General features: G+C 35.2%; 1 protein-coding gene across 5 annotated transcripts in view; it reads left to right on the top strand.

Moving 5' to 3' along the window:
- Window positions 1-25,337, top strand: part of LOC140743498 (uncharacterized) — a 55,989-nt gene that overhangs the window by 15,980 nt on the left and 14,672 nt on the right. For 3 of the 5 annotated variants that reach the window (XR_012102469.1, XM_073074811.1, XM_073074814.1), the window contains exons 6-14: window positions 1,121-1,299; window positions 3,006-3,167; window positions 4,180-4,322; window positions 6,120-6,500; window positions 6,716-12,352; window positions 12,442-12,828; window positions 13,526-14,299; window positions 15,007-15,630; window positions 16,279-24,777. Coding sequence is in view for 4 of the 5 variants with exons in the window: in XM_073074811.1 (XP_072930912.1) it covers window positions 1,121-1,299; window positions 3,006-3,167; window positions 4,180-4,322; window positions 6,120-6,500; window positions 6,716-12,352; window positions 12,442-12,828; window positions 13,526-14,299; window positions 15,007-15,630; window positions 16,279-24,777 (16,786 nt within the window). In the remaining variant the exon portion in view is untranslated. The remainder of the gene's footprint in view (window positions 1-1,120; window positions 1,300-3,005; window positions 3,168-4,179; window positions 4,323-6,119; window positions 6,501-6,715; window positions 12,353-12,441; window positions 12,829-13,525; window positions 14,300-15,006; window positions 15,631-16,278; window positions 24,778-25,337) is intronic. The other 2 variants (XM_073074812.1, XM_073074813.1) reach the window with 2 other exon arrangements.

A 25,337-nucleotide genomic window follows, 5' to 3' on the forward strand; every position in this document is an offset into this window, starting at 1 on the left:
CATTATATCTGAATTTTAAATTATCTGATTATCAACTGCTTAAACAGTGACGGAAAATAGCTTGTTAAAGCCTATATACGTGACAATGTTTTAAAATATAAGTTCACAAAGTGATGAGTGTGATATTAATCTGCACTTAGCCAGTGCGGTGGATTATTGCCTAAACCCCGCTCACTCTGAGCGGAGGCCCGTGTCCAGTGAGAAAAAAATGTGTCAATAACGACGGTGATGTACATGCTATTCATATCTTCTTGATAACCAACATTAACCCTCATATTTTTCTGCTGCTTCACTAACATTAACACCCCTCTTTCTGGGTGGGATATAGACATAATAACTGACTTTTACGTACTTCCAGAATGATTCAACCAGGGAGATTTATTTTGAAAATGAGGCAGAATTTGCGTTTCGGTGAAAGGTTATGAATGCCTCCTGGCATATATATACAGAGACCATCTTAACCCTCAAGAGTGGAAATGTATCTGTGAAATGGTTCTGGTAGACTCTCTCTATACTCTTTACTAACCAACTCTTGTTCTATATGTCAACTACATATTATGTCCTTGGGCAGCAACGACTTCTTACCATCCGGTGCATTGCATGCGCGTTTTTGACCTTCAATGTTATTAAAATAATTAATTTAATTAAAATAATAATGATTACATTTTTTATATTATAACATAGACGTGCATGCAAACCACTAGATGGTAATGGCTACTGCCCCTCATGAACATCTGTAATCAACCCCAGATACTATTACGTATTCCTATCGGTGTGCAGCCATAGATACGCCGCTACACCTGAGGACTACGCTGGAATGCCTCGGTAAAGTATGTCTCCCGTACAACACCCTTCAAACCTGAACACAGCAGCGCTTAACACTGCTGTTATTTGGCAGAAATAGGTGTAGCGGTGGTGCCGCTGAAGTCGAACCACAAAGAGTTCTACAATCTTTAACAAAAAAATAGGTATGGCGGTGGAAACCAATACTACGACTGTGAAGACATGGAACCAATACTACCATTTTGATTTAATACTTGGCTGTGTGATTTCATAATATAACTTGCTAAATCCAAAGAAAAATATACTTATACTAATAAAATCCATGTACGTCCCGCAGGACAGTCGTGAGATCAAAGCCGGGGATGTGTTCGCGCTGACCGCGAACGCGGAGGACCCGACCTCGCTGGGCACGTACACGTGCGAGGCCGTCAACTGCATGGGCCGCGCGTACTCCTCCTCCAAGGTGCACGTGGTCGGCCGAGCCAGCAGGGAGGGCTCCATTCGCCCCAGCTCAGGGTAACTCATAGATTAGTAAACATTACTCACTCCTAAAATATCGTGAGGAAAACTGCATATCTGCAAATTCTTAAAAAATAATCTTTCTCATTATGAGATGAGACCCGTGCCCAGCAGTGGGACAATGATGACTCACTCCTAACAAGAAAATGTAACCAGTTTGACAATTGAAATTGTCACTGTCATCAAATTTTGTGTTTGAAAAATATTTAAAAAATGTAGTTTTTAGATCATTTACGAATGAAACGATATTACCTCGCACTTTTTCTTCGATTTCGTGTTTTTGCACCACTTACCTGCACATACCAGTAAATATAGTACGTACAGTAAATTACATCATGACAGCCATTAAATGGCTGACACACTTGTCATCGGTTTAAGTCATTTAATGGCTTCCTTCTATTACAAGGTGGTGAGATATGTATACTTATGTGCGAGGTAACTACGGGCTTAACCATACTAACTATGGGGTTGGCAATTTTATAAGCATTTGTCAACTCGTTTGGTCGACGTTTCTGGTGACCTAAGAGCAGGCATTTTGCTCAAAGAATCGCTCTGTTGCTCTGTTCAAAAACCTTGCCCAAAGACAATGATGTCAAAGATTTTTTTATGGTAGCGTTTCCGTTATTTTTCCGGAACGTACAATTTCCTTGTTGCGTTCGGTTGAATTGGGTCTTCTGATTGGAATCATTAGTCCTACCACATCTCATTACGTAGGTTATTTAATATATTATCAGGTTATTTAACATATTAGAGGGTAGGTGGCGTACCGCTAGTTAAGTACAGTATTGTCCTTTGACATTCCAATCTAAAGGGGGCTTTAAATTCCTAAAGTCATCGAGTTTTATGTAGTTACATGCGAGCATGGCGTGAAACTATTTCGCACCTGTTTATTTATTTATAATCTTTTACCTAATAGCCAGCCGTTAGCGTGGTCACGTGATATATTTCTAATATAGAGGAATTCCGAGCGACCTAGTACACATCATTAGTTGGCAAGCTGTCATGCCTGCCTGTTTGTTTTGGAACAAGCATGTATTATGTTATTTTTATTTTTACTTTGTGTAGGTCATTTTATATTAATTGAATTTGTTTACAGTTCTACTTGACTGCAATGTTAGGCCAAAGCCCGTCATATCTTTGAGCCTTTGAAATAGATTAAAAATATAATTATGCACTTTTAGAGTTATCCAAATTGGCCTCGTTACACCATTCAGAATTTTTCGCTATCTCTTAGAGTGTAGAATTTAGCCATCCACACAATCTTGAAAAAATCACTGTGTATACCGTCTATGATTGCAGTAGTAGGTATTTTGTTTTATATCTGTAATTCAATATTATTTAATAATTATACTTTACACACACAACACACACTTTATACACACATAAATAGCCAATCAAATAACGTAGTCAATAACTACCAAATAAAACAAAAAAATGTAATACTTTTGTTTTTGTCTATTTTTGTATATCTATACTAATATTATATAGAGGTAAAGTTTATACCTTTGATTATCTGTTTGTTTGCAAGGGCTAATCTTCGGAAATACCGAACCCATCATGAAAATTCTTTCACAATCAGATAGCTACACTATTCAGGAGTGCTAGAGGCTATATTTTATTATAATTGAACAAAAAGCGGCCGAATCCCCGGGTACTGCTAGTATGTAATGTAGTGATAATGATGATAAATGTTAATATTCCAGCGGTTTAACACCAGACCCGCCGCCCATCTTCACGAAGGAGCTGGAGGACCAGTTCGTGAGGATCTGCGAGCCGCTGACGCTGAGCTGCCACATCGTGGTGCCGCCCTGGCCTCGCAGCGTCGCCTGGTACAACAAGGAGGGGAAGATTGAACCCAGTGAACGGTATGATTATATTTGGAGTAAAAAATAATTTTCGTTGAAACTGCTGTCGATGTAAAACTTAAGTTGTATATTTGTTTCTGTTTAATTAATTGTGGTATAAAAGCAGTGATAGCCTAGTGGTTAAGAAACTCGCCTTCTTGATCGAGGAGTTCGAGATTCAAATCCCAGGCACCTCTGGTTTTAAAAAAGTTATTTGCGTATTAGAAATTTATTATCACTTGCTTAAACGGCGAAGGAAAACGTTCTATCGGCACAACGTAGCATATAAAACATGTTCTTTGAGTAAACCATCCACTCTATCCACTCAAATATTCTAGATGACATATGTGTCATGTACCTGCGCTCGTAGACACGCGACGAGCCTAAAGCAGAGGCTTTTGGATCAATTCTAAAAATTAACAATATGTGACATAAGCTCTACACCTCTTTGAAAATAATGGCGCAAGAAATAAATATTTCCGTCATATTGGAGTAGCAGCCGAACATGCAATCCACCGAATCTAAGTGGCTACTGCCGCCCATGGACATATGTAATCAACCCCACATAAGATTAGTTTTCAATCTGATGTCGCCCCCAGATGCGCCGCTACACCAGAGGACTAAGCTGGAACGCCTCGGAAAGGTCACCCTTACCACACCCTTCAAACCAGAATACAGCAGCGCTCTGTCGTTATTAAGCAGAAATAGGAGCAGCGGTGGTGCCGCCGGAGTCGAGGGTTTTACCACCCTGAAAATTACTTCAGAGCAGCAAAATGAAATTGCATATATCACAGCATTAATGGCTCATGTGTGGATGATATGCGTATGCGGCCCATGTTATAGAAGACCTGCGTGGCAGAGCAGTCAGCATACCGGTCTGACGCGCGGAGATCCCGGGATCGATTCGCGGACAGACACATATGTATATAAATGATGAATTTAGATTTCTGCTTTGTGTGTGTCCATGGCTGATGGCACTTACGACATGGAATCCTTGGGCTGTGAGTTTATAAAAGTTTTTTCTTTTTTACAGTTACCACGTGTTGGAGGACGGCGTGGGCGGGTACCTGGTGGAGGTGAGCTCGGCGGAGTGGGCGGACGAGGGCGAGTGGAAGTGCGCCGCCACCACGCCCGGCGGCCGCGTCGGCATGTCCGCATGCTATGTCTCCATGGATGGTAATTATAATGTATTATCATATATATAAAGGTGGTAGAACCCTTTGTGGTCGACTCCGGCGGCACCACCGCCAAACCTATTTCTACCTAATAACAGCAGTGTTAGGCGCTGCTGTGTTCCGGTTTGAAGGGTGTGGTAAGGGAGACAGACTTTTCCGAGGCGTTCCAGCTTAGACCTCAGGGGTAGCGGCGCATCTGTGGCCGACCTCAGGTAGGAATATCTAAACCTATCTGGTTGATGGCAGATGTCCATGGGCGGCAGTAGCCACTTACCATCAGGTGGAAAGCATGCTCGTCTACTACTCTTATATTATAAAAAAATCTCCTGTCACAATGTTAGTTACCGTACTCCTCCGAACCGGCTTTACCGATTTTCACATTTTCAAATTTTATATGCATATTCAGTAGGTCTGAGAATCGGCTACTATCTATTTTTCATACCCCTAAGAGATAAGGGTTATTCACCCTTAACATTTTTTATGTATATGGCAACACTACGTTTGCCGAGTCAACTGTGTGGTACAATAAGCTTTCAAATGACCAAAACCCTTCCATGGATTGGCGATCTACCAATTACCAAGGAAATCCAACTACCTCCACTCGTCCACTTTCCTGTTCCCTTTCCTCTCTTCAATTATAAAATGTTTGAATGTTATAAACTTATAATATCTTCAAAAATCGCTTCAAAAACAGTATGTTTTAAAGAACGGCTGAATTAGCAAAACGCCATCTTCACAAGTTTTCCATGTTTCTATGTTCACGTGTTAAAATATCGCTCAGTCAAGTAATTCTTGTCGTAATAACTTTTAAAATAACCGTCTAAATTATTTAGTGTAAAAGACAAAGTTTATCTACTTTAAACTCTAAAAAGTAATATAAGTATTTACTTATTTTAATAAGAGTTAATTTAATACTATAAAATAAGTAGGATAATATTCCTAATGATATGCGTGGAAAGCAACCCTTTCAATGCTGAGAGGAAATCTCTGTAAATATAATTTGAGATAGCTCTTTGATATACATGTCAAATTTCATGGAATTAAATAATTTTCGGTAAAATATTATTTCTACAAATAAGCTTTGATTGTTGAATATTTTATTATTATATGCAAAATGATATAAAGACGAAAATGAAAGTTAAAAAAGGTAAAAATTACAAAAATAAGAAGGTAAGAAAAAAACATAAATATAAATATCAAAATTATGTACAACAAATTCAGAAAAGAAAACAGGCCCGACAATAGTCAATGCTCTCGGGTGGGATCGAACCACCGCCTATCAATTTAGCAGCGAGCACGCTACCATTGCGCCACATTGAGAGCTATGATATTAGAGGGCGAAAGCCCTACAGTTAACACTCTGCAACTGTCTTTGGAAAATATTGTGTGATTCGCTGTAGTCTCGAATTTTTATGATTCGACGATGCCGGTATTATCAGTATTTAGCTTAGGTATATTGGACATTATTCAGATTAATATGGACATTTTGAAAATACGGCCAACATGCTACGGACTACTAATCTATGCTATCATCCTAATCCGATTAGCCATTTTTTCTAAACGAAACGGAAACTTTCGGCTTTGTAATATTAGTAGGATAGAATTTTATTTATTTTTAAAAGGGTTACTTACTACAATTATTTTATGTTTCAATTTATTAATACAAATCATATAATTAATGAATGAATAATAATGAAATATTATATTATGTAATTATCATGTATAAACCACAAAGTTCTAAATGTAAAGTATTTTCATCATTTGGTAAATGTTTCTTTGTGTTTTGTCCGTATTACAGTACCTAAGAACTATCGCAAGCCGCGCTTTATGGAAAATCTGCAAGCTGTGCTGACAGAAGAAGGGCTTGTCTCATTCGAGTGCAAGGTGGTCGGGTTCCCCACGCCTGTGCTCAGCTGGTTCAAGGATGGCCAGGAATTGAAGCCCGGAGACGTGTACCAACTCACCGGCACTAACTCCCTCGGCTCGTACTGTTGCATTGCGAGGAACTGCATGGGCCAGGCCAGCAGCTCCGCCGAACTTACTGTCGAAGACATACAAAATCAACTGAACGAAGAGGAAAAACACCAGTTGTTCTCCAAAAACCAAGCGCCTAAATTCCTGCAAGGATTGAAAAGTGTTGAAGCGAAAATTGATGAACCATTCCGTTTTACTATTAAAGGTAATTAATGTTTCGATTGTTTCTATAGAATTCAGATGGATTCTAAGATATACAGAAATGATACGTAGATATTTTTTGATGTATATTAGATGTATATTGATAAATAACTAAAAGTGAAAAATTACTATGTCAAAATGTATTTTTGAATAATTATAGCATTAATCAAATAATTCATAATGGCCAACATATGAATTCATTTTTCTTTGGTGTTTCAGTTGCTATTCCGCCTGAACCGTCGTTGCTGTGGTACAGAGACGACCAGCCCGTGGACGAGTCGCCCCGCTGCCATCATGGCAAGGAAGACCGTGGAGTTTTCTACTTAGATATACAAAACTTAGAATTCCTTGACCAGGCTGAGTGGAAATGTGTTGCAATTAATGACTTTGGACAAAGTGTAACTTCGTGCTTCTTAAAACTAATTATACCACGGCATTACAAAAAACCTCGATTTTTAGAGAACCTTCAAGCTATTTTGTCGGACGAGGGCGCTGTAAATCTAGAATGTAAAGTGATTGGAGTACCTCAACCTGTTCTTAAATGGTATAAGGATGGAGAAGAGCTAAAACCAGGTGATATACATAGAATAATTTCTGGACAAGATGGAACATGCTGTCTTGGAACGTACACATGTGAAGCACAAAACTGCATGGGAATTGCAGCTAGTTCCGCATCTCTTCTTGGATTTGACGATTCAATGAAAGTCAAAAGTAAAAAAAAATCAGAAGAACAAACTTTGCAGAGGAATCTTTCTCTAAGTACAATACACGAAGAACGGACGTCCCAAATGTACGATACTCCTATTGGAGACAGAACTTTGGACGACAAGGGTGAAATATCATTTTCATTTGATGGTAAAGAAGTTTCTGTCTCCTTGTATGAAACACCTGACTTGACAGAAGAAGAAGCACTACAAATTGTTGAAATGTATGCAGATCAACTATCAGAAAACGTTACTGAGCACAATGTCGTTGAACTTCCTCCTTTAAGATTTGTAAAAGAAACATCTACTTCTGGAAACCTTCTTATGGAAGCGATAATAATTGATGTTTCTCCTGAATATTTTACTTCTCCAGAAGAAGACCTTAGAACTGAAGCGGATATCGAAGATATATCAATTGCTGACGAAAACGGCCCTCCACAGTTATCTTTAGATCAAGATCAAGATATTCTTGGTGAAGATTATTTAGAGAAAACTATGGCGCTTCTGTCCGATGAAAAAGCTGATCTTCCTAAGAAAATAAGCAGAAAAAAATCTGATTCACAAAAAAGTGTCGATGATTACTTTAGTTTATCACGTGATCAGTCTCTTTCAGAAGAGAAAAAAGATGATGATACTCATGTGCCATCAGAAAGTGAGTTACAAAGTTTCGCAAGCGCGAGAAGTTCTGGTAAACCGAAATCTAAGTCGTCTAAACCTTCGCTTGAAGAGCCTATCCTCCAATCCCAAGAGTCTTCGGAGGTTACGAAAACTATGTTGTTTAAAGAGGATATCCAAACTAGTACCATCAAGCCTGACGTTGCAACCCCTAAACCAAAACGCGAACGTCGTAGTAGTCGAAGTTCAAGAAGATCTAGTTCTGGCAGTGAAAAATCTCTGGGAAAACTGAAAGACGAAATAAGTCAATTCAAAGTAGAACAACCACCTAAAAAGTTAATAGCTGATGAAGAATACAAAACGAGAATAAGCAATGTCGCTAATTCTCTTTCTAAAATTATAAATGATATACAGATTATAGAGAGGGATATCATACTGCAATCTGAACTAATGTCTTCTGCTGCGACTGCATCAAAAAGTTTGGAAATTATTAGTAGTCTTATATCGCCTATTTCAGAAATACACAGTATAGCCGAAGCAGCTAAAGAAGATGCATTTGTAAGCCCTGAAATTAATAGCGCTTTATTTAATAATCTCCCTCAACCATTTAAAGTACTTTATCAATCATTGACAATTATTGAAAAATGTATTGATGTGGAAAGTGACAGCAAAACCTTAGTTAAAAAGACATGCATATCTCTGATTGAAAAGTGTGGCAATGATATACAAAATGTTGTAACTGAAATTAACTCCTTATTAACAAAAAAGAATCTTGATGTCGAAGCCAAAATGGTTTCTGAAATCGATTCATTAAGTGCCGAAATGATTACTTTAATAAGATTCTCAGCTGATACTATAAAAGCTAGGAGTTTGTTACATGAAGCGAGAGAAATTAAGTCCGACGAGCCTTCCTTAGAATCACAACATTCAAAAGATACACAAAAGGCTATTTTTGAATTGAAAAGTCCAGTGCGATCTTTACTTCGTATTGTCGAAAGTGCGGAGAGAGACAATTCGATAGAGGCATCTAAAATAAAAAATAGCGAATTTATTTTAGATGATATGTCCGCTTCAATTCAAGATCTTCAAGAAGCTTTAGAACAAATCGAGTCTCTTTCAGTAAAGGAGTCAACTTCAACTCTGATGAAGTACAATACTGAGATTATTGAAACAGTTATGGATTCCGTATTAAAATTAAGAAGTTCCATTGAGCAACTTTCTAATGAGGGTAAAAAAGCAGAAAATGAAAATATTTTACAAGATGTTTTGTCAACAGTAAAATTAAATCTAAATGAAATATCTTCACATATTGATGAATTTGAAAATAATGTTGGGAAATTTGACGTACTACAAAGCGAGAATAAATTAGAAATTCTCCAAAAAATGGCCCAAACTCTCATTTCCTTCGAAAACAGTTTGCCAACTCTGGACGTAGTGCCTGGTGTTAAGGATCACATGGTTGCGTTCCACAAAAATTTGACTAAAGTATTGGAAAATGTGATTGAAAGCAACGATGCTACAAAATATTTTGGTTTTATGGAAATATGTGATTCTATTAGTAGAGTGAACAATTTAGTAAAAAACATTGAAACACATGATTTATTCTCTCTTACATGTTTAAGTAATACGCTTAAAATAATTCAAGATCAGTTTATTAATAACGTTTTTGAACCTGAATTAAACTGTTCTGTTTTAAATAACATCGAAGATATTCAAATAAATTTGCTTAAAAATATCAATTTGGCAGAAGAAGTTAGCATAAAAACAGATTCTGATCGCATTTATGAACTGGATGTAACAAAACACGAAGAATCTAAGCCTAATGTAGTTATAGAGAGTATAGAACAATCAATTGTTTCAATAAATAGTATAATAGCTGAAGAATGTCCCAAAGACTTCAAATCAATTTTGATGCCTATATTAGAAAACATTAAGCCCAACTTAGAAGAACTAAAACAAAATATTGCATTAATGGCTGCAGTAAATACGGAACAAGATGAGCATACTTCTGAGATATCAGAAAATTCTATTACGCAATTTCTTGCTAATCCTCTATGTAAATTGTACGAAAATGTCGTTGTTTTAAATCAAACTATTATGGAAAATGTTGATAGCTTCAAAGAAAATTCTGCTATGGCTGCTACATATGCTCAACCTCTTCATGAATTGCATACAACATTAGAAGTATTGCAACAAGAAGTTCTGTCTCAGCAAGGCGAAGATGTTTTATCTTATGAAAATGTAGAAAATATAGCAAATGTTGTACAAAACCTACAAAGCTGTATAGTACTGATTCAGGAACAATCTGCTGTTGAAACAGCAGATGAAATGTCAACGTTAGAAGATGTATCAGGTATTAAAACAACGGCTGATATTATGCCTCCAGATCATTTGGTTTTACCAACAACGGAAGTGATTGTAACTGAACAGGTCACAGGTATTCTAAAACAAATGCAACCTGATTCGACGACAGCACAAACATTACAAACATTAAACGAGCATTTAGCAGTTTTGCAAAATCCAGACATAATAGAGTTCTTAGATACTCTATCTGAAGTAAGTGATTACACTAATCTGAAATCAATCGATTATAGTTTAGGGGAGCTAAATGAAGGCATACAACAAATTTTACATCCCATATTAATAGAAAATACGAGTGAACTTCTTGACTCACTGGATATTTCGAAGTTTATAGAAATAGCAGAACCTATGCAAGATCTCCACCAGAGTTTGTCTGTTATAGACGCGAGTAACATTCCAATATATGAAAATATTCTTAAAATGCCTTCGGAAAAAATACATTCCGTTATTGAAAAACTTTCTGAATTCAAACATCAATTAGAAAAGTGTTTAAACGTTATAATACCTGCAATAGAAGCTGCTGACAATACGCTAGAAATATCTAGTAATATTAATTTACTTAAAAAGAGTTGCGTTGGTTTAAAAAATACGATTATAGATGCAGAAGATTCTACAGTTTCTACGAAACCAGAAGTTTGTGCTTTTAGTCAAACACTAAACAGGTTTCTGGAAGCAACAAATATTAAAGAGGGTATTGATGCAACTGTTGTTAAAAGTTTAACTGAAGATTTATATGAACAATTGTTGTTAGTTCAAGATGAATTAATTCAGTATACGCCACAGCCTGGCAATAAAATAGCCCAAGAAGTTAAATTAATTGAGACGGTGCACGAACTAGAGAGTAAGATTGCAGTTTTAGAACAATATAATTTCGTTGACTTATCACGTGCTTCTGATATAGATTCGCATATTTCACCACAAGTTGCGATTGAATTACAAACTGACTCGCTTGCTCAAGTAGACGATTTAGTCGATCAAGCTGTACATGTAGTTCAAGATATAAGCCATGAAACTTACACAGCGGACTTAATGATATTAGAAGACTTCTTTAAAACATGCAAACATGAATTTTCTATATTACGGTGCTTAATATCGAAACGCCCTTCACATAAAAAAATAATAAGATTGCTTCAAGAATTCAGCGTTTTGAAAAGTATTGTAAATGATTTTAAGCTGAAACGATTCGAATTGTCTTTGACTGAAGATATAAATCAACTATTAAATAATTTCATTTTAAGCCTTGATATATCTATGAAAGATATTGAGGAATCGCTGACTAGAGTAGTTGATTCACAGTCAGTATTATTATTTGAGATGCCTGTAAAAAATCTTGATTCTAACACAGATATTATAATGCATGTAACAGAAAATAATAAAACTGTTCGTTTTGAAGAGTTAGTAAGCAAATTTGCAGAACTTGTTGATAGTATTCGACCGCATTTCATAAATATAAAGTCTGACATTATGGAAGAGTTACAGTCATCTTCTACATCGTATCAATTATCAACAGAGAAAAGTATTGTTAATGAATGTATGGATTCATTTCATAATTACTTGGAGGAGCAAATGATCAATGTAATTGATGATGATCACAAACGAGCTATTGAAAGTTTATTGCATTGTTTACAAAAATATCAAGATTATAAGGATGTCGTTGGAAATAGTAAAATGTTGATGCTTCTAAAATGTTTATCAGAATGTTCAACCTCCTTAAAAGAAATGTTAACTGACGAAGTCGAGCAAAATAAACAACCTGTAATCAAATCCGAAGATATTGCTTTAAAATCTATATTGAATGCAATGGTAGAACCACTTCAAAGCCTTCGCAGCCAGTTATTATGTGTCCAAGAGCAAATTACCTCTGGCGCCGATGAGGAATCTATTTCGATTGATTTGACTTCTACCGAATCATATGTGCAAGCATTGGCAGAGATTAATGCGGACGTATTAAAAGTTTTGCAATCAGATAAAACGGTTGTTGATGAAGAGGATCTATCACTTATCGAGAGTTTAGATAAAGAAATTAATACGCTCCACGAAAATATACAAACAGTAGATAACACTGGAGTCGTTAATGTAGCTAAACAAATTGCTTTACCCCTGGAAGACTTAGAAAAATCATTACATTTAGCTAAAGGAAAAGTGAATATTGAAAATAAAACTAAAATATCAAAAGGTAAGTTTTTTAATTTTGCTATTAAGTAATTTATCTTCCCACTCTTTTATACATTATATTTGTTTACAATTTTGGCATTTTTGTTGTAGATATCAATTCCAATATTAGTTCCTTCGAATATTGTCTAAACCGTTTTATAGAACTTGAAACAGATATATTGGACATCTCCGAATTATTTGTCGACATTGATTTTAAAAAATGCTTACATGTTGCGTTTGAAATTACCACATTAATGAAGACAATGGATAATTTAGACAAAATTGATTCCGTACAAGAATTTAAAAAGGACAAAATTGAAGAACTTACATCTATGTTACTGAAATTTGATTGGCTTAATACAGATTATTTAAATGAGACCCGAGATGAGGTAGTTATAGAAAAAATGAAACGTGTTTTTTTGGCGTCTTATCAATTATTCGCAGAACTAAACCGTTTCAGTAGTAATTTTAGCGAACGTGATGAAAAAATCCCGGAAGGTAAAAGCAGTTTTATTAGCAGATATGTACAAAATTCAAAATGTGTTGGTTTATTTTTAACAATTCAATCATATTCAATTTGAAAGCATTCGTTAGACCACATCATATAAGATTATTGGAGCTCTGATAGTTGGGTATCTTATTTCGGCATACTTACATTCATAAAAGTAACAGAACCAGCACTGGTTCTACCTTTGAATATTTTCAGTAACACTTTATAAATAATATAGCCTTAACAAAGCTACGCGCACCCTTTGTAAAAATGCATCACCATTTGATATTAATTACATTATATGTAATCGTTTTATATAACATTAAACCTAAACAAAGAATTATATTAAAACATGAATATCTGTAGGTTATTAAACTTTAACGAACGAACGAACTTTTTACCATTCTATGTACCACGTACCACATAATATCATTTTTTTCATTGACATTGTAATGATTATGTATTAAACAATTATCTTCAGTATTGTATTGTACTTCAGTACATATCAATGTTTGAATTTTTTATTTAAATAACCATGTCATATTTGTGTTTTGTACTTTAACAAAAGTATTTCTAGCTTTTACAAATTTAATATATGAGTGAAAATCATTACAACAACAACATATTTACGTACCTTTAATATATATTATTGTTGGAACAAAGTCATCCTTTATAATATTATAAAAGATTTTATTATTTTTTTAGATAAAGCTGAAGCTCTGTTGCAACATATAGAACAATATATCGAATTCGTTGAGATAGTAGAAGAAGTCTCTGCAATAATTAAAGTAGAAGATTTATTAGAAACTGCAAATCTTGCCAGGGAGTTACGTGAAAGTATTGATGATGTTGATATGGAACAGAAAGAAATCAATGTTGAAATAGGCTCTGAGCAAGAATTATTGATGCAAAAGCTACAAAGAGCTTTATCTGCACTTCAAGTACAGGCATCGGACAGTGTACATGAAATTGCACCAGCATTCAATGACGATATACGACAACACGTGCTTGAAGTGGTCGCGTTATTAGAGGCAGATATAAGGGCTATTACTGGCATACAAATAGCTGTAGTAGCTCCGTCTGAAAATGGATATGAAGAAATAAAACCAACCGAAGACCTTATATCGACCACTAACATAATGGAATCTGAGAAGAAAACAATAATTATAGATGAGGAAAAAGAAGACATTAAATCTGATACATTGTTTGTCAGTGACGTATCAAATGTTGAATTAGAATCAAAATCACTACCTGAAGAGATCCAGGTGATAAAATCTCAGGAGGTACCTGAAATTTCGGGTATTGCAGATTTAGCAGAGGATTTAACTGCAACTGAAGCAATAAAATATGAAGACATTACTGCAGATGAAGAAACTTTACCATTGACTGGTAAAAGTGAACCGTCAAAAGCTGAGCAAATTGAATCCCAAGATATAATAACTTTAGATGAAGGTGGTGCTCTGAAAATTTCGACTATTGGTAACTATTTTATTACTACATCTTATCATTAAAACAAGTGTATAAACGTATATTTTTACGAATGAAACTGACATACTTCTCAGAAAATTTCAAGTGTCAGTTACAGTTATAACACTTATAATTTATTACGTGCATTCATGGAACAGAATAGTGAAGAAATCAATAAAGTTACTCATATATATTTATCATATTTTCTTTTAAAATACGTGTTATATACATTTGCCTTAACGCGTATCAATTTAATTTTATAGGTAAACAGCAAATATAAAACTTTTCGCATTTAAATGAAACGATTCTGTTACTTTGTATTTCTTATATATCATCGCTCTTATTTATCTTGTCTCTCTTGTTTGTAACCTAAGTACTATTCTCTATTGCATTAACTTACACATTGCTAGTAAAAAGGTATTTTCAAAATGTTAGAACTACCATGATTTGACCGAGGAGGTAACATAGAGTGGGAAGCAATTGTTTAAGTTGTGCCCTCGGGAGTCGTAACGTTGTAATCGATTTCAGATGAAAATGTCGTTCGATATGGAGTTCATATCCATATCCATGGGCGGTAGTGATTACATACTATCAGATGTACTGCAATGTATGATTTGTAGTATTTTTTTTATTTTTTTAAATCTAGATGAATAATGTGCGTAACATAAATTATAATTATTAGTTATTTATAGTTTTTAGTATCATTTCATATTTTTCAGGTACGTTTGTGCAACATATCGACGAATACATAAGCGAAGATGTAATCGAAACGATAAATAAGTTAGCAGAAATTGTAGGTAACAAAGAGCTTGAAACATCTGTTCAAGTGGCAAAAGAATTACGGGAGAGTATTGTTGCCTTAGAAGTATCACCTCTAGAAGCTGTTGCACTCTTGCAAAATGATGATCATAGGGAGCAACAAGGAAAGATTTTGAAGTTACAAGAAGCATTAGATATACTCAACGTGTTGACAGTACATAATGCTGAAGAATTAAAATCTTCACTTGATGAAAGATCACTTGAACGGCTTACCGAGGTTGTTAATAATCTTAACACTGACGTGGTTATCATTTCCCCTCCACCGATTTTGGAAATCAAAGAGCTAGATGAAGGTGCCCAAGATGTACAAACACAAGATTCTGCGCAGACAACGGAACAAATAGAAATTATTGAAGATTTTAAAACCGAAGTAGATACTACAACGGCAGATATGCAGGAAAGCAGAACGGAAGATTTAGAATTACATGAACGTGATGTTGGCAGACCTTCTGAAAAAGACGTTGAAGTTGCCGATGATAAAGAAATACTCGTTGAAGACGCGCTCCGTGTTGAGGAAGTAACTGGTAAGAAATTTTTGTTCCCTATATCTTATATATAAAATTCTCGTGTCACAATTTTAGTTACCGTACTCCTCCGAAACGGCTTTACCGATTTTCACCAAAATTTATATACATATTCAGTAGGTCTGAGAATCGGCTACTATCTATTTTTCATACCCCTAAGTGATAAGGGATGTTCATCCTTAACATTTTTTTATTTATATGGGAACACAACGTTTGCCGGGTCAACTAGTACATATTGCTTGCTTGGGTATTTTGTCCTGCTGCGATTTACAAATCGTATATATTTATTTTTTGTACTTTGAGACTGTTATTTATCTCTAAATTACAAGGCTGTCCCGACCAACAAACAATACAAAAAATGTGTTTTATTTTTTGTTTATTAACTCCTTGTCTTAAAACATTCAATTTATGACAATGTCTTTTAAGCTGCTTTTAATGAGTCCTCAAATTACGAAAAACCGCCCTATATTATATTTGTAGCCCAGTTTCAATATTTTCTTTTTGTATTTATGTCTAAGTAGTGACGTTAGAATCCTCTAGGATGAATCCGATGACAAAATAAGTAAACTATATGAAATATTTAAATCATTTTACTTACGAGTTTATACAAAATATAAACTTATTTCTGAAAATATGAATTTTTTTCAGATGGTGCCCTCGGTGTAGAAGATATTGACTCTATGAAAAAACTGCAAATGCTCTTAAGTGAAGTCAACAATCAAGTTGATTTAGCTTCAAGTAATGAAACGATGGATGATACAGAATTGTTAAGAAATATACTTGACGAAGTACAAACAGTTATAATAAAGTTAAAGCGTGATTTTAATGGAAGCGCTAATGACACTCTCAATGAAACTCTAGAAGATTTAGAGTGCAGTGTGAGAAGTGTTCAACTTCAAATAGATGAAAACAGTGCACCAGAGCTTTTAAAAGATGCTTGTGCTACCTTGCAGTTGTTAGTAACTAACATGACTGATATTAAAGATCATGCAGCTCACCCAGTCGTAGAAAACACTGAGAACCTTATGCAAAGATGTTCTGAAAATACAGAACTTACTATACGGTTATTAGATGATGCATCTAAAGCCGACACTGAAGGTGAGCTAAAAGATATCATATCAAAACTTAATTTTGTGAAAGATACTTTGAAAACATTATGGTCGACATTCAGAGGTGATTCACACACCTTAATAAATAATGGCATCGATGTAATTCAAAGCCTTGATCAAATGGAAGAGCAAATATTTTCTTTGGAAAAGGATATCGATTCATCGGCTTGTAAACCAGACATTAAAGACAGCATAGTTCTCGCTGTTCATACAGTTTACGAAAATATTTCAAATATGAGAAGTACGATAACGAGTATTCAGAAAGACTATATGTATGAGAATTATGGTAAACCATCAGAAAAGTTTTTACATTCTTTAAAAAACCTTACTGTTATATCCAAATGTGATAATAAAAATAATTGGAAACATTTTGGAAAAGTTCTTCGGCAGGTTCTAAACCATTTTGAAGATATCAAGTTCTACGTAAATTTTGACAAAACTGCTAGAATACCAAGTGATGCAGCATTTACTAAAATAGTTCTTAATGAACTGAGCAAAGAATTAAAAGAAGTGGTTCTAACGAATGTTCTTGAGTTATATCCAGAAATTGTCGATCAAGTGTGTAATATTTTGAAAAATTTAGAGGAAAATTATTTAAGTGTAGAGTCGCGTACTACATTAGAAGTTAAGGAAAAGATTCCAATTTTCAAAAATATTTCGGAACAAATTTTTAATTTGACCGACATTATAAGAAAACATACAAAGAACTTATCAAAGAAAGAAATAAAATTAGAAGAAAGAGATCAAGAAAACGGAGAAAAACTTCTACATAAAGAATCTTTAGCTGAGGTATTTGTGGAACAGAAGCAAGCTCTCTTAGAAGTTAAAGATGCAAATGTTCAAGAGGCTGCAACGGCTATAATTGAGGATAGCGAATCATTCGATGTACAAGACGTTAATCAAATTTTGGATGAGTCTTTAGCTTTAATTAAAAAGGAAGATGAAGGCCGTCTGGATGAAGAAATTCAATATGCGGATGCTATAGACGAAACCATCGGTGAAAAGTTGGACGTTATTCAAAGCAAACAAGAAACATTACTGGAAAGTGAAACAATGAGTGTAGAGGTGGCAAAAGAACAAAGTGAAGAAAGTAGATTACTTACTGAGAGTAGTGAGGATACGAAAGCTAGGCAGGAAGAACTTCCGAGTTGTTCCTTTAAACGTGATGAAGAGGTCACCGAGTCACATGAGGAGATACAAAAGAAAGAAGAAGATGCAAAAATTAAAGATCAAATCACTTCTGAAATGGAAATAACAGAATCTGAACGACAATACATGGAAAAGGAAGAAGAAATATCGGAAGAAAAAGATATAAAAGAAAAAGTTATAGATGAGGTATTGGAAATAGAAACGAGTAAATTAGAAAGTGAAATACATGAAAAAATGCCAAACGTGCAGCAAACAGATTTTGAAGCAGATAATAAAACACTTCAAGAAAATGTTGATATAGTAGGACAAAAAGAAGAGAAAGAGGAAGTTAAGGATATGGTGCAAGAAGCAGAAAAACAGGAAGCAGAACGGAAAGGCCAAGATGAGGAAGTAATGTTACATGAACAAAAAGATGAGGAAGAGAAAAAACAAAAAGAAGAATTTGATCGCCTTGAACAGGAGATAGAAGTTGATATTCAGCAAGCAACACAATATAAAGACGTAGAACAAAAACAAGAGGACAGAGCAGAAAAGCAACTTCAAGAAAAAGAAGATAAACTAAGTGCTGATAAGGAAAAGCAAGAAATTGAAAAAGAAGAAAAAGTAAGCTTGCCAGAGCAAGAAGAAGTAGAAGAAGATGAAGAAAAGCTTCGATTAGAAAAGGCAAAACAAGAAAGTGAAGGAAAACTTGAAGAGGAAGAAGAAAAACAGGAAATAGAGGAAGATGTAAAACACAAAGAGGCCGAAGAGAAACTTCGCGCTAAAAGCGAAAAGGAAGAAATTGAAGAAAAGCTGAAAGATGAGGAAGCAGCACTACAAACACAAAAGGATGAAGAAGAACCAAAACCTAAAGAGGAAGAACATAAGCAACTTACAGAAAAGGAAAAGCAAGAAAGTAAAAAGAAAGGCCAAGAGGAGATAGAGGACCTATTAAAAAAGAAAAAAGAGGCGGACTCAAAAGAAACAGCAGAGGAAGAGAAACTTACCACTGTCGAGGAAAAACAGGAATTCGAAAAGAAGCGACAAGATGAAGAAGCTGCATTACAAAAAGAAATAGATGAAGCAGAGTTAAAACGCGAGGAAGAGGAAGGGAAACCTTCTATCGAAAAACAAGAACAGGAAATTGAGGAACGCAAACCGGACGATGAAGTAGCATTAGAAAAGCAACAAGAAGAGGCAGAGGTTAAACGCGAAAACGAAGGACAAAAGGTCATCATGGAAATAGAAAAGCAAGTAAGTGAAAAGGGACTTCAAGAGGTGACAGATAACTTACAAAAACAGGAAAAAGAGGCAGAGATAAAACACAAAGAAAAAGAAGAACATAAAGTTCGCACTGAAAAAGGTGAACATGGAACTGAGAAAAAACAAGATGAAGACGGTGCATTGCAAAAACAAGAAGCAAAATTAAAACGCAAAGAAGAGGAAGAGATACTTCGTACAGATGAGGAAGAACAAAAAATGGAGAAAAATCTACATGACGAAGAAGCAGTGTTACAATCACAAAAAGAGGAGGAAGAGATAAAACGCAAGGATGAGGGAGAGCAACCTTACACGGAGGAAGAACAACAGGAAATAGAGAAAAAACAACAAGATGAAGAAGCAGTGTTACAAACACAAAAAAAAGGGGAAGAGTTAAAACGCAAGGAAGAACAAGAGAAACTTAGTAAGGATGAAGAAAAGGAAGAACATGAAGTGGAAAAATTGCGACAAGATAAGGAAGTAGCATTACAAACACAAAAAGATGAAGCAGAATTAAAGTGTAAGGAAGAGGAAGAGAAACTTCATGATGATAAAGAAAAACAGGATGTGGAGAAACAACGACAAGATGAAGAAGTAGTATTGCTAAGACAAAAAGAGGAATTGGAATTAAAATGTAAAGAAGAGGAAGGCAGAGTACGCGAGGATAAAGAACAAACAGAAATTGAGAAAAAGCGAAAAGATGAAGAAGTAGTATTAGAAACACAAGAAGAAGAACTAGATTCAAAACGCAAGAACCAGGATGAGGGCAGAAGTTCAGTGGTTGAACAAAAAGAAATGGAGGAAAAGCAACAAGACCAAGAAACTGCATTATGTACACAAAAAGAAGAGCCAGAAATAATACGCAAGGAAGACGAGAAACATCGTAGTGAAAAAGAAAAACAAGAAGCAGAGAAAAAGGCACAAGATGAAAAAGCAGCGCTACAAACACAGAAAGAAGACGCTGAGGGAAAAGAGGAAGAGGAACAGAAACTTCGCAAGGATAGGGAACAAGCAGTGGAGAAAAAGCTGCAGGATGAAAATACATCATTACAAGAACAAAAAGGAAAAGCAGTGTTACAAACGGAAAAAGAAGATACTGTGATAGAAACCAAGGATGAAGAAGTGAAATGTCATGCTGGAATAGAGCAAGAAGACATCGAAAAGGAGGGACAAGACCAAGAAGCTATACTACAAAAACAAATAGAAGAAGAAGATAAAGGGGTACAAAGGGAGGAAGAGAATAAGAAACGTGGCAAGGAAAAAGAACATCTTGAAGTCAAGAAAAAAGAACAAGAAGAAAAACCTGTACTGCAATCACAAAAGGAAGAGCCAAAGATACAACAAAAGGAAGAAAAAGAGGAACTTCTTACTGAAAAAGAACAAGAACCGGATAAAAAGAAAAGAGACGAGGAATCAACAGAAGAAGAAAAACATCGTACGGAAAAAGAACAACAAGAAGTGGAGAAAAAACAAGACGATGGATCAGCGTTACAACCACAAGACGAAGACAAAGAGGAACGAGAGAAACCTCACATTAAAAAAGAACAAGAGATGGAAGAAAAGTGGCAAGATCAAGAAGAAGAACAGTTAAAAGAAGAAGCAATGCTTAAACGCGAAAAAGGAGAGCAAAAGCTTCGCCTGGAAAAGGAAGCGCAAGAAAGTGATAAGAACGATAAAGAGGAAGCAGATATCTCGATAAAACAGAAAAGGGAGGCAGAAATAGAACTCAAGGAAGAAGAGAAACTACCGTCCGAAAAGGAACAAACCGACATTAAGAAAAAGCGTCAAGAAGAAGAAACTTTACTGCAACAAAAGGAAGACACAGAAATAAAATGTAAAGAAGTGGAACAAAAGCTTCTCCTTGATAAAGAACATCAAGAAAGTGAAAGAAAACGCAAAGAAGAAGAAGAGAAACTTCGATCTGAAATAGAAAAACAGGAAATTGAGAAAAAGCGACAAGATGAAGAACAAGCATTACTAAAACAAAAAGAGGAAATAGACCGTTTCCAGGAAGACGAAAACCAAGAAAGTAAAAGGAGACGCAAAGAAGAAGAGAAAAACCGCTCTGAAAAAGAAAAACAGGAAATTGAGGAAAAGCGAAAAGAAGAAGAAGAATGTGCGTTACAAAAACAAACAGAAGAAGCAGAAATAAAACGCAAAGAGGAGGAACAAGACCTTTTCCTGAAACAAGAAAATCAAGAAAGTGAAAGGAAACGGCAAGAGGAGGCAGAACGCTTACAAACACTGGAAAAAGAGGCAGAAATGAAACGCAAAGAAAAAGAAGAAGAAGAGAAACTACGCTTAGATAAAGAAAAACAGGAAATTGAGGAAAAGCGAAAAGAAGAAGAAGAGCGCTTACAGAGACTAGAAAAAGAGACAGAAATGAAACGCAAAAAAGAAGAGAAACTTCGCTCCGAAAAAGAAGAACAGGAAATTGAGAAAAAGCGAAAAGAAGAAGAAAAAATGCAAAAAGAAAAAGAAGAAGCAGATATAAAACATAAAGAAGAAGAACAAAAGCTCCTGGAACAGGAAACACAAGAAAATGAAAGGAAACGCCAAGAGGAGGCAGAGCGTTTACAAACACTGGAAAAAGAGGCAGAAATTAAACGCAAAGAAGAAGAAGAGAAACTTCGTATAGAAAAAGAAAAACAGGAAATTGAGAAAAGGCAACAACAAGAAGAAAATGCGTTACAAAAACAAAAGGAAGAAGCGGAAATTAAACGTAAAGAGGAGGAACAGGAAAAACAAGAAAATGAAAGGAAACGCCAAGAGGAGGCTGAGCGCTTACAGAAACTAGAAAAAGAAGCAGCAATGAAACGCACAGAAGAAGAAGAGAAACTTCGCTCCGAAAAAGAAGAAGCAGATATAAAACGTAAAGAGGAAGAACAAAAGCTCCTCCTGGAACAGGAAACGAAAGACAAAGAACGGAAACGCCTAGAGGAGGCAGAGCGTTTACAAAAACTGGAAATAGAGGCAGAAATGAAACGCAAAGATGAAGAAGAGAAACTTCGTTTAGAAAAAGAAAAACAGGAAATTGAGAAAAAGCGACAAGAAGAAGAAGAGCGCTTACAGAAACTGGAAGAAGAGGCAGAAATAAAACGTAAAGAAGAAGAAGAGAAACTTCGTTTAGAAAAAGAAAAACAGGAAATTGTGAAAAAGCGACAAGAAGAAGAAGAGCGCTTACAGAAACTGGAAAAAGAGGCAGAAATGAAACGTGAAGAAGAAGAAGAGAAACTTCGTTTAGAAAAAGAAAAACAGGAAATTGAGAAAAAGCGACAAGAAGAAGAAAATGCGCTACTAAAACAAAAGAAAGAAGCTGAAATAAAACGAAAAGAGGAGGAACAGGAAAAACAAGAAAGTGAAAGGAAACGCCAAGAGGAGGCAGAGCGCTTACAGAAATTGGAAAAGGAAAAGGAAATGAAACGCAAAGAAGAAGAAGAAGAGAAACTTCGCTCCGAAAAAGAAAGACAGGAAATAGAGAAAAAGCGAAAAGAAGAAGAAGCTTTACAAAAACAAAAAGAAGAGGCAGAAATAAAACGTAAAGAGGAGGAACAAAGGCTTGCCCTGGAACGGGAAAAGCAAGAAAGTGAAAGGAAAAGAGAAGAGGAAGCGGAACGCTTACAAAAACTGGAAAAAGCGGCAGAAATTAAACGCAAAGAAGAAGAAGAGAATCTTCGTTTAGAAAAAGAAAAACAGGAAATTGAGAAAAAGCGACAAGAAGAAGAAAATGCGCTACTAAAACAAAAGGAAGAAGCTGAAATAAAACGAAAAGAGGAGGAACAGGAAAAACAAGAAAGTGAAAGGAAACGCCAAGAGGAGGCAGAGCGCTTACAGAAATTGGAAAAAGAAAAGGAAAATGAAATGAAACGAAAAGAAGAAGAAGAAGAGAAACTTCGCTCCGAAAAAGAAAGACAGGAAAAAGAGAAAAAGCGAAAAGAAGAAGAAGCTTTACAAAAACAAAAAGAAGAGGCAGAAATAAAACGTAAAGAGGAGGAACAAAGGCTTGCCCTGGAACGGGAAAAGCAAGAAAGTGAAAGGAAACGAGAAGAGGAAGCGGAACGCTTACAAAAACTGGAAAAAGCGGCAGAAATTAAACGCAAAGAAGAAGAAGAGAATCTTCGTTTAGAAAAAGAAAAACAGGAAATTGACAAAAAGCGAAAAGAAGAAGAAGAGCGCTTACAAAAACTGGAAAAAGAGACAGAAATGAAACGTAAAGAAGAAGAAGAGAAACTTCGTTTAAAAAAAGAAAAACAGGAAAATGAGAAAAAGCGACAAGAAGAAGAAAATGCGCTACTAAAACAAAAGGAAGAAGCAGAAATGAAACGTAAAGAGGAGGAACAGGAAAAACAAGAAAATGAAAGGAAACGCCAAGAGGAGGCTGAGCGCCTGCAGAAATTGGAAAAAGAGAAGGAAATTATACGCAAAGAAGAGGGAGAGAAACTTCGCTCTGAACAAGAAAAACAGAAAATTGAGAAAGAACGAAAAGATGAAGAAGCAGAAATAAAACGCAAAGAGGTGGAACAAAAAATTCTAATAGAGGAGGAAAAGCAAGAAAGTGAAAGGAAACGCCAAGAGGAGGCAGAGCGCGTACAAAAATTGGAAAAAGAAGCAGAGGAGAAACTTCGCTCTGAGAAAGAAAAACAAGAAATTGAGAAAAAGCGACGAGGTGAAGAAGCACAAAAACAAGACAAAGTGGTAGAGTTAAAAGACAAGAAAGAGAAAAAGAAGCTTCGACTGGAAAAAGATAAGGAAAAAAGACGTCAACAACAGGCAGACGAAATAAAAATGCAAAAAGGTATTGAAGAAAAACTGGAACAGAAAAGCACAGGAATTGAAAAGAAATCTGAAATTATAGAAGATACTGAGATGCAGGCTTCTGATGAAGCACCCAAAGAGTCATCTAAGTTTAACGGTTCAATCGATAATTACAGGGTTGGCGAAATAGATGTCTCCTCTCTAAGTGAACGAAAGTATGAGGGTAAAGAAAAACCAGCTTTTATTAATTACAATAACAATAATGATATTGGGTTGGAAATGTATAGGCCGCCTGGATATATTGAGAAAAGAAATGACCAAAATATTCGTATTGGAGCAGTAGATCTTGAAACACCAAGCATAACTCCCATAACATATAAAGCCCAAACTTTGCTAAATCAGGCCCAATTACGATCTTCAACGCCACAGTATTACGAGATGGGTCGAAGCTCTGAGTCAATTGAAAAACGGGATGTGAGGCACATACCTAAAGTACTCAGTGAAACTAGTTTTACTAGTAGAAGTACTTTAATAGAAAAGCGTATAGCTCCACGAGATCACAAACGAAAACCTGTATTTTCGACATATTTGACGGATAGGACAGCAGTGGAAGGTTCAAGAGTAAAACTCACATGTAGTGTGTTGTCGTCAACTGATCCAACAATTACGTGGTTTAAGAATGGTGTCTTACTGGACAATAAGTTAAAATATCGAACAAAATTTGTAGATGGCCTAATTACACTTGAAGTACTCAATGCGGTTCCAAGTGATTCCGCAGAGTATACTTGTACTATAAAAAATGAGAGTGGAACAGTAAGCAGTTCAGCAAACCTAAAAGTATATCCTAGTTTTGAAGCATCACCTATACCACCAACATTTACCAGATCTATCCGAGGTTAGTATATTTGTTTATAACATAATTTTAAAGACGAAATAAACCAATAGCTGAAATTAACGTAAATTATAATAAAGAAATGTTACATTTCTATAGATACTCGTAGATTGTTGAGTTGTTAAACAAATTATAATAAATGTTATTCACACAACTGTAATTTTATAGATTCTTGTAATTTTAATAACGATAATGATATTACCAGCTGCAATTTGCCATTATAATCGAATATCTTATTGCAAAGTAATAATGACAGAATAATGAAATCACCAATAATTATTTTGCAATATCAATTTTCAAAAAGCTATCACTCTTCAAAAAGCTAACAATCCCTTTTCCTTAGTAATTTTTAAATATTTAAAATATTATTTCACTCATAGGGATTCAAAAATATATATCATAATGTAGGAAATTCGAATTTATTATTTTACATCTTTTAACTAAAATAAAATTAAAAAGTTAACCGAGTACCACGAATTATAAAACTGATTAAACACTAATGCCGTCTAGAAGTTATTTAAAAAATGTGGTGATTACATTATGCATCGTAAGTCAGTAATAAT

The sequence above is a fragment of the Epargyreus clarus genome, unplaced genomic scaffold, assembly GCF_041222505.1.
Source record: "Epargyreus clarus isolate Ecla_fem2 unplaced genomic scaffold, WU_Ecla_fem_2.2 ptg000007l, whole genome shotgun sequence".
NCBI lineage: Eukaryota > Metazoa > Arthropoda > Insecta > Lepidoptera > Hesperiidae > Epargyreus > Epargyreus clarus.